The sequence below is a fragment of the Pholis gunnellus genome (assembly GCF_910591455.1).
Source record: "Pholis gunnellus genome assembly, chromosome: 15".
Lineage (NCBI taxonomy): Eukaryota > Metazoa > Chordata > Actinopteri > Perciformes > Pholidae > Pholis > Pholis gunnellus.
The window spans coordinates 376761-387192 of record NC_136542.1 but is presented as its reverse complement, the minus strand read 5'-3'; the positions used below and the strand labels follow the sequence as shown (position 1 = coordinate 387192).

The 10432-nt window shown below is 45.6% G+C and overlaps 1 protein-coding gene across 1 annotated transcript; it reads left to right on the top strand.

Annotated features, from left to right (window-relative positions):
• Positions 1-2837: 2837 nt before the first annotated feature.
• On the top strand, positions 2838-10362 carry rcor1 (REST corepressor 1). Its single transcript, XM_079174248.1, has 13 exons — positions 2838-3533; positions 3645-3704; positions 4538-4618; positions 4695-4747; positions 5302-5463; positions 5545-5663; positions 6763-6841; positions 6927-6977; positions 7077-7223; positions 7329-7406; positions 7514-7571; positions 9150-9388; positions 10003-10362. The coding sequence occupies exons 1-13, from the start codon at positions 3335-3337 to the stop codon at positions 10045-10047; spliced, it is 1371 nt and encodes a 456-aa protein (XP_079030374.1). The 5' UTR covers positions 2838-3334; the 3' UTR covers positions 10048-10362.
• Positions 10363-10432: the final 70 nt, after the last annotated feature.

Below are 10432 nucleotides of genomic sequence, written 5' to 3'. Positions count from 1 at the left end.
TGTGGACTGCAGCACTGAGATCCAGTAACACTCAGACTGAGATTCATTGTGTTTCAGTGGATGTTGTTGAAAACCTGAACAAGAGCAGTTTCAGTGCTGTGGTGTCCAAAGCCTGAAGACATCAGAACGTTATTTACGAGCCAGTGTAGAGCACGGAGAAGGGAGGTTGTGGGAGAACTTGGGGCGGTTGAAGACCAGACGAGCTGCAGCTTTCTGAGTCTGAGTTGGCGTCACCACGGTCTCGTCCATGGTGATGGACGGGTCTTCACCGGGAGGAACAGCAGCTCGGTTTGGTCCAGGTTCAGCTTCAGGTGGTGTGTCGTCATCCACTTCAAGATGTCAGCCAAGCACACAGTGATGCGTACCTCCACTTGAGTGTCACCGGAGGAAATGACGAGACCAGCTGGGTGTCATCAGCATCACAATGGGAGGAGAAGTCATGTGAGCGAATAACAGAACCAGAGATGTTGTGTAGAGCGAGAAGAGAAGGGGGCCCAGGACTGAACCTTGTGGAACCCCCGTAGTCAGCATGCGTGGTTCCGACACGGCCCCCCTCCATGTCACCGTGTAGGATCCACCTGTCAGGTAGGATGCAAACAGGGAGAGAGCAGAGCCTGAGACGCCATCCCCTCGAGGGTCTGGAGGAGGATCTGGTGGACAGGTCCAGGAGAACCAGGACAGAGGAGAGAGAGTTCGCTCTTCCAGGGGGAAGCGACTCCGTCACCTTAAGGAGGGCTGTCTCAGTCCAGTGACCCACTTTGAACCCGGACTGGTGGGGGTCCAAGAGGCTGTTCTGATGGAGATAGGAAGACAGTTGGTTAAAGACGTTCAAGTGTTTTGGATAGAAAGGGTAGAAGAGAAACCGGTCTGAAGTTCTTGACGTCAGACGGATCAAGTGATGGTTTCTTCAGAAGGGGGGCGACTCTGGCAGTCTGGAAAGCCGTGGGAAAGCATCCTGAGACAAGAGATGTGTTGATGAGGTGGGTGAGGAAAGGAAGGAGTTCAGTCGCAATAGACTGAAGAAGAGGGGAGGGATCAGGTCAAGAGAGCACGTGGTGGGGCGGTTAGATGTTACAAGGTTGAGGACCTTGTTAGGAGAGAGGGGAGCAAGATAGGGTGAGATGGGGCAGAGGGGAGGGAGAGCTGAGGGGGTAGAGAGGGACACTGAGAGAAGGAGGATCTGATATCGTTTACCTTCTTGTCAAAGAAGTTGGCGAAATCGTCAGGGCGAAGGGAGGAAGGAGGAGGAGGAGGAGGAGGAGGAGGAGGAGGAGGGGGGGGTTGGAGGAGTGAAGAGAACGTTTTGAAGAGTTTTGTTAGGATTGGAAGCAGAGGTTAGGATTTTAGAGCGGAAGAACGCAGCTTTAGCAGCAGATAGAGAAGAGGAGAACATGGAAAGAAGAGAGAGGAAGTTAAGAAGGTCCTCTGGGTTAGTTTGCCTTTTCTCCCTTTAAGAGAGAGAGCAGAGAGAAGGATTCAAGGAGAGCAGAGAGAAGGACTCAAGGAGAGCAAAGAGAAGGATTCAAGGAGAGCAGAGAGAAGGATTCAAGGAGAGCAGAGAGAAGGATTCAAGGAGAGCAGAGAGAAGGACTCAAGGAGAGCAAAGAGAAGGACTCAAGGAGAGCAAAGAGAAGGATTCAAGGAGAGCAGAGAGAAGGATTCAAGGAGAGCAGAGAGAAGGATTCAAGGAGAGCAGAGAGAAGGACTCAAGGAGAGCAGAGAGAAGGACTCAAGGAGAGCAGAGGTAACAGTAGAGGAAAGATCACTGCAGTACGGTTTGGAGGTACTTGTACTGTACTGGAGTACAGTTTAGAGGTACTATATATTTTACTGTACTTAAAACTCCAGTTTTCATGATAATTGTAAGAATATGAAGTTAATATTCATCTTTATCAGTTAAATTATAAAAGCATTAAAAAAATACAATAAAACATTTATTAAAATCAATACATTTCATCTATAAAGCTGTAACTTTAACATCTTCATCATCATCATCAAACACTGAACATTAACATGATGACGAGCGCTCTCTGCTGGTCACCAACAGGAACTGAAACTGTTTACATGAGAACCAATCAGAGCCCACTGATGTTAGAGCTGGTCCAATCAGAGCCCACTGATGTTAGAGCTGGTCCAATCAGAGCCCACTGATGTAACAACAGTGAGGGTCAAACATCAGAGGAAGCTATATACGTATATATATATATATATACATACGTATATATATATACGTATATATATATACGTATATATATATACGTATATATATATACGTATATATATACGTATATATATATACGTATATATATACGTATATATATATACGTATATATATATATATATACGTATATATATATATATACGTATATATATATATATATATACGTATATATATATACGTATATATACCCTCATTTTGTTCATATTGTTCACTTGTAGGATCAATATATAAACGTGTAATAAATGGTTTATAACACAATGTAATGTGAGCAGATATGAAGACAGATTATTGTTTCAGCTGTTTTATTCTATTGATATTTATTACGTGTTTATACAGCAGCCTCCACTGATAATCAATATATTATAGATCATTAATAGTAATAAATTATATTGTATATATTACACACACCCACACACTATCCCCCCACCACACACACACACACACACACACACTATCCCCCCACCACACACACACACACACACACGCACACACACACACTATCCCCCCACCACACACACACACACACACACACACACATTATCCCACTCCCACCACAGGCATACGCACACACACACACACACACGCACGCACACACACACTCAGACATTATCCCCCCACCACACACACGCACGCACGCGCGCACACACACACACACACACACACACATTACCCCTACCACACACACACACACACACACACACTCGCTCTGATCCTCCTCAGTGTTCCTGGTCCCTGATCAGTTCTCGGCTCCTCTCATCGATCCGCTTCTTCTATCAGTGTCTCTGGTTCCGTTAGTCGGTGTCGGTCTGGTTCCGTCTGGTTCCTTCTGGTTCCGGTCGCTTGTCTCCTAACTTTTCGGTCTCTTGTTAGCCGTGTTAGCATCTTCTGGGTCTCGTTGCTCTGCTGTTAGCTTCTTCTTCCGGATCTTTTCCAGCGCAGAGTCTCTTTGTTTCAAACCGAACCCACCTCGCTGCTGTCCGGACCGAACACGTAGCTTAGCTTTAGTTAGCCGGTTCGGTTTCGTTATAGCAGGGCAAGCTAAAAGCTAACTAGATAGCTGTTAGCTTAGAGTTAGCAGCTAGCAGTTAGCCTCGGTCCTCCTCGGTCCTCCTCATGCCGGCGATGCTGGAGAGAAACCCGGAGGCTCCGGGGAAGAGGAGAGGCAGAGGCCCGGCGGGCGGTGCCGGAGGCGTCGGACCCGGAGCGGCGTCGAACCACGGCGTGAAGACTCTGTCCGGTAATGGAACCAGCACCAACAACAGCTGCTGGGAAGAAGGAAGCTCGGGAGGCTCCAGCAGCGACGAGGAGCATGGTGGGTAGCCTCGAACAACGTCGTGTACTGTGTGTACTCTGTGTGTACTACTACTGAGTTATACTGTGTGTGTGTGTGTGTGTGTGTGTGTGTGTGTGTGTGTGTGTGCAGGTGGAGGAGGGATGCGAGTCGGAACGCAGTACCAGGCCGTGGTTCCGGATTTTGACCCGGGTAAGAGTCTAAAGCACCCGGAGTGGTAGCCTCGAACAACACGAGCACTGATGCTGCTCAGCAGAACCTCTCAAACTGGTTCCAGCTCTGTTAGTACTCAAGTCCTACTGGTTCTGACTGTACTGGATCTCAGTGGGTCCAGTTCTGAACTGGAGGGACTAAACAGGAGCAGCTTCTACAGCTTCTAGCTCTACAACAGATCACTTCTAGTTTGTTTTACAGCTTCTGACCAGACTGCTTTTACTTTCATACTGGGTGTGTTATAGTGATATTAATATCTAATTATTAATATATATATATATATATATACACCCAGTGTCCACTTTATTAGGAACCCCTGTACACTCTACCGCAGTCCCTAAATGCACCACGACTGTAGAAGTGAATGAGCAAACACACACTGAGCATTACAGACTTACAAAGAGCTGCACTGTTCACTTATTAGTTCTCCTCTGAGCCAATGAGGAGGACCGATGATGAAGAACACATTTAAAAACAAAGTGAAATATCAAGTTAGTTGTTGATGAGAAACAAAGGAAGTGTGTCAGTGAAAAGAGAAACATGGACACATGACGAGTTTGACACCTTGCTACCTGTCTACAGGTACACAGAGAGACAGACAGGTTACTACTGCCTTCATGTTTTTAATCCACCCTCTATTATAGATGTGCTTTAGTTTGTCCAGCTCGCTCTCTCTCTCTCTCTGTGTGTCTCTCTCTCTCTCTCTCTCTCTCTCTCTCTCTCTCTCTCTCTCTCTCTCTCTCTCTCTCTCTCTCTCTCTCTCTCTCTCTCTGAGTTAATGTTAACACTGCTGGTGGTCTGTGTGTCATCAGAAGTGGCGGAGGCGGCTCAGCTCAGAGAGAACATGGGGATGCTGGTGTGGATCCCCAGCAGCTGTCTGAACCAGACTCAGTGTAAGAAACACAAAGTTCTGTGATGTGAACAGGAAGCTGCTGTTTGATGATGTTTACAGTCTAGTTTCTGTTTTAGTGGACGAGTACATCGCCATCGCCAAAGAGAAGCACGGCTACAACATGGAGCAGGTAAAATAAATGATTCATTTAAATATTATTTTAGAGTTTTTAAAGTGTTTAGTTTGTAATATGTATAATAATCATATCATTTAGTTATCACTACTGAGAGTTTAACAAACATTAAAACATGACGTAGATAGGTTTGCAGGTTTAAGATGTATATTTAAATTCATCTCTGACACACATGAAGATAAAGTTGTGAACATGTCTGAATATCTATGATCAGAATCATTATAACTGTGTTATAACTGCTGCTGTGTGAAGAGAATCCTGCTGTTAACAAGAACCTGATGAGTTTAACGTGTTTAAACCAAATGTTGTTGACCTTTAGTTCATAGAGCAGCACTTTAACATACAAGAGCTCAACACACTACTTTAGATTCATTATGAACTTTGCACATCGCGATTAAAAAATGTAATCGTTGCCCAGCACTAATATATAAATATATATATATATATATATATACATGTGTGTGTATATATATGTGTCTGTGTATATATATATATATATTTATACATGTGTGTGTGTGTGTGTGTGTGTATATATGTTTTTCTCTCCTCAGGCTCTGGGGATGCTCTTCTGGCACAAACACAACATTGAGAAATCTTTGGCCGACCTTCCGAACTTCACTCCGTTTCCTGACGAGTGGACGGTGGAGGACAGAGTTCTGTTCGAACAGGCCTTCAGCTTCCACGGGAAGAGCTTCCACCGTATCCAGCAGATGGTACGTTCCCACTAAAACCAGTGGGACCAGTTCAGTGTGCGTTTACTGTGTGTTCATTAAAGACCGTCTCTCTCTGTGTAGTTACCTGATAAGACGATGGCCAGTCTGGTTCGTTTCTATTACTCCTGGAAGAAAAGTCGCAGTAAAACGAGTCTAATGGACCGACAGACACGAAAACACAAGAGAGAGAGAGACGACAGGTGAGCTGCAATCTGTACAGGTAACACAACAGGTAACACGACAGGTAACACAACAGGTAACACGACAGGTAACACGACAGGTAACGCGACAGGTGTCACGACAGGTATCACGACAGGTGACGCGACAGGTGACACGACAGGTTTCACGACAGGTGACACGACAGGTATCGCGACAGGTGACACGACAGGTATCACGACAGGTGACACGACAGGTATCACGACAGGTGACACGACAGGTGACACGACAGGTGACACGACAGGTAACAACAGTACAGCTGACACGACAGGTAACAACAGTACAGCTGACACGACAGGTAACATAACAGGTAACAACAGTACAGGTAACAATAGTACAGGTAACAACAGTACAGGTAACAATAGTACAGGTAACAACAGTACAGGTAACAACAGTACAGGTAACAACAGTACAGGTAACAATAGTACAGGTAACAACAGTACAGGTAACAATAGTACAGGTAACAACAGTACAGGTAACAGCAGTACAGGTAACAATAGTACAGGTAACAACAGTACAGGTAACAATAGTACAGGTAACAACAGTACAGGTAACAGCAGTACAGGTAACAATAGTACAGGTAACAACAGTACAGGTAACAACAGTACAGGTAACAATAGTACAGGTAACAACAGTACAGGTAACAATAGTACAGGTAACAACAGTACAGGTAACAGCAGTACAGGTAACAATAGTACAGGTAACAACAGTACAGGTAACAACAGTACAGGTAACAATAGTACAGGTAACAACAGTACAGGTAACAATAGTACAGGTAACAACAGTACAGGTAACAGCAGTACAGGTAACAACAGTACAGGTAACAATAGTACAGGTAACAACAGTACAGGTAACAACAGTACAGGTAACAATAGTACAGGTAACAATAGTACAGGTAACAACAGTACAGGTAAGGTAACAATAGTACAGGTAACAATAGTACAGGTAACAACAGTACAGGTAACAATAGTACAGGTAACAACAGTACAGGTAACAACAGTACAGGTAACCCAACACTACGAGCAACATTACGGGGACGCAACAGGTTTGTTGAATTCTAATAAATATTTTTTAATGTTTCAGCGAAGAGGAAGTTGAGGAGAGAAACATAAATCCTCCCATTGACTTTGAGGTCGACCCAAATAAAGACGACAAGAAGGAGGTTTGTTTACTGTTGTTTACAGTGTACAGACTGTTTGTTTACAGACTGTTTACATCAGACTGTTTTTTAAATGTTTTTGTTTCAGCTGAGTTCTGGATCAGAGAGGTCAGAGGTCAAACCAGCTTCTGGACCAAAGGTAACTGTCTGTCTGTCTGTCTGTCTGTCTGTCTGTCTGTGTGGCTGTCAGGCAGTAGTAACCTGTCTCTCTGTGTACCTGTCTCTCTTCTACCTGCAGACAGGTAGCAAGGCGTCTCAACGGTTGAAGAAACGTCCTCCCAAAGGAATGTTCTTGAATCAGCAGGACGTTGTTTCTCTCTCGTCTTCGTCTGCTCAGGGTCTCATCAGACAACTGGACGGTCAACTGGTCTCCATAAAGAGACAGGTCAGTCTACCTGTCTGTCTACCCGTCTGTCTGTCTCTCTCTTCTTCTGTAGGTGACGGTGGGGGGTCCCCGTGTCTCTCTCACCTGTGTCTCTCTGTGTTTCAGATTCAGACCATCAAACAGTCGAACGGCTCTCTGAAGGAGAAAATCAGCTCAGGAGTCAACGAGTACAGACAGCCTGAGGTAACAATGGCAATGCAGAAATACACAATGTGTGTTGCTGTTGCTGGTTGTCTGTTGGTGTTGCTGTAGTTGCTTTGTGTTTTCATGTTGTTGTTTTCTTGCTTCAGGTGAATCAGAAGTTTAACACTCGTTGGACCACAGAGGAGCAGCTGCTCGCTGTACAAGGTAATGTGTGAACTACCTGTACCCAGGTAGACTGGGACACCTGAACTACCTGTACCCAGGTAGACTGGGACACCTGAACTACCTGTACCCAGGTAGACTGGGACACCTGAACTACCTGTACCCAGGTAGACTGGGACACCTGAACTACCTGTACCCAGGTAGACTGGGACACCTGAACTACCTGTACCCAGGTAGACTGGGACACCTGAACTACCTGTACCCAGGTAGACTGGGACATCTGAACTACCTGTACCCAGGTAGACTGGGACACCTGAACTACCTGTACCCAGGTAGACTGGGACACCTGAACTACCTGTACCCAGGTAGACTGGGACACCTGAACTACCTGTACCCAGGTAGACTGGGACACCTGAACTACCTGTACCCAGGTAGACTGGGACACCTGAACTACCTGTACCCAGGTAGACTGGGACACCTGAACTACCTGTACCCAGGTAGACTGGGACACCTGAACTACCTGTACCCAGGTAGACTGGGACATCTGAACTACCTGTACCCAGGTAGACTGGGACACCTGAACTACCTGTACCCAGGTAGACTGGGACACCTGAACTACCTGTACCCAGGTAGACTGGGACACCTGAACTACCTGTACCCAGGTAGACTGGGACACCTGAACTACCTGTACCCAGGTAGACTGGGACATCTGAACTACCTGTACCCAGGTAGACTGGGACACCTGAACTACCTGTACCCAGGTAGACTGGGACACCTGAACTACCTGTACCCAGGTAGACTGGGACACCTGAACTACCTGTACCCAGGTAGACTGGGACACCTGAACTACCTGTACCCAGGTAGACTGGGACATCTGAACTACCTGTACCCAGGTAGACTGGGACACCTGAACTACCTGTACCCAGGTAGACTGGGACATCTGAACTACCTGTACCCAGGTAGACTGGGACACCTGAACTACCTGTACCCAGGTAGACTGGGACATCTGAACTACCTGTACCCAGGTAGACTGGGACATCTGAACTACCTGTACCCAGGTAGACTGGGACACCTGAACTACCTGTACCCAGGTAGACTGGGACATCTGAACTACCTGTACCCAGGTAGACTGGGACACCTGAACTACCTGTACCCAGGTAGACTGGGACACCTGAACTACCTGTACCCAGGTAGACTGGGACACCTGAACTACCTGTACCCAGGTAGACTGGGACACCTGAACTACCTGTACCCAGGTAGACTGGGACATCTGAACTACCTGTACCCAGGTAGACTGGGACACCTGAACTACCTGTACCCAGGTAGACTGGGACACCTGAACTACCTGTACCCAGGTAGACTGGGACACCTGAACTACCTGTACCCAGGTAGACTGGGACACCTGAACTACCTGTACCCAGGTAGACTGGGACATCTGAACTACCTGTACCCAGGTAGACTGGGACACCTGAACTACCTGTACCCAGGTAGACTGGGACACCTGAACTACCTGTACCCAGGTGAACTGAGACACATCTGAATGAATTAAACCTTGATCACTTAAACCTCTCAATCAGTGATTGGTCACTGACTCTCTCCCTCTCGTCCAATGACACGCAGCCATCAGGAAGTATGGGCGGGACTTCCAGGCAATCTCAGATGTGATTGGTAACAAGTCGGTGGTTCAGGTGAAGAACTTCCTGGTGAACTACAGACGGAGGTTTAACCTGGATGAGGTTCTTCAGGAGTGGGAGGCCGAACACGGGACGGATGGGGGAGACAGGGGAGGAGGAGAGGAGGACAAGATGGAGGAGTGTACTGCTGAGGAGGAGGAGTTCACTGCCACAGAAACAAAAGAGGTGAGGAGAAGCTTTTATGCTTACTACTAATCCCAGAATCCTCTCTGTCTGCTCGAACAGAGTTCTGCTGACTTTCTGTGATCGATCATGAAAACTCATTCTCACTCATTAACTCTCTCACTCTTCTTTCTCACTCTACTGTGTTCTACTGTGATCTACTTTCACTCTTTTCTAACTCTACTGTGTATAGCTTTCTTTTATATGATGATTTTAATGTAAAGTGTCTTTGAGAATTATTAAAAGCGCTCAAGGAATAAAATGTATTATTACTGTAACTCTACTGAGTTCTACTGTAACTCTACTGAGTTCTACTGTAACTCTACTGAGTTCTACTGTAACTTTACTGTGTTCTACTGTAACTCTACTGAGTTCTACTGTAACCCTACTGTGTTCTACTGTAACTACTGTAACTCTACTGTGTTCTACTGTAACTACTGAGTTCTACTGTAACTACTGAGTTCTACTGTAACTCTACTGTGTTCTACTGTAACTACTGTAACTACTGAGTTCTACTGTAACTCTACTGTGTTCTACTGTAACTCTACTGTGTTCTACTGTAACTACTGTAACTACTGAGTTCTACTGTAACTCTACTGTCTTTCTATTCTACGTAGGACTCGTCCTCTCCGATGGACTCCCAGAAGCCCCTCCCATCTTGACTCTCTGACTCCGCCCTCTGGTTTTATGAGTTTATTATTTTATTTTAGTGTGTTGGACTTTTATTGGTCAGTTATGAGCTTTGTGTCATGAACCTGTCATCACTGCCCTCTCTGGACCAATCAGAAATCAAAGTGGGTGGGGCCTGTTTTGTCTTGTTTTTTTCCCACATATTTCACTTTAAAATGTTTTATGTTTTTATTCTTTTGTCTTTGGGGGTGGGGCTTCACCATGTTGGATGATGTCACTCAGGTATGGGGACGTGACTAAAAACAAAAACTTCATCAATAAATGACTTTGTTTCTTCTCTTTTCTAAGTTCAGTGTTCTGTTTTTTTAACAAACATGAAAATAAAAGACGTGAATATATAGAAATATTCTTCATTAC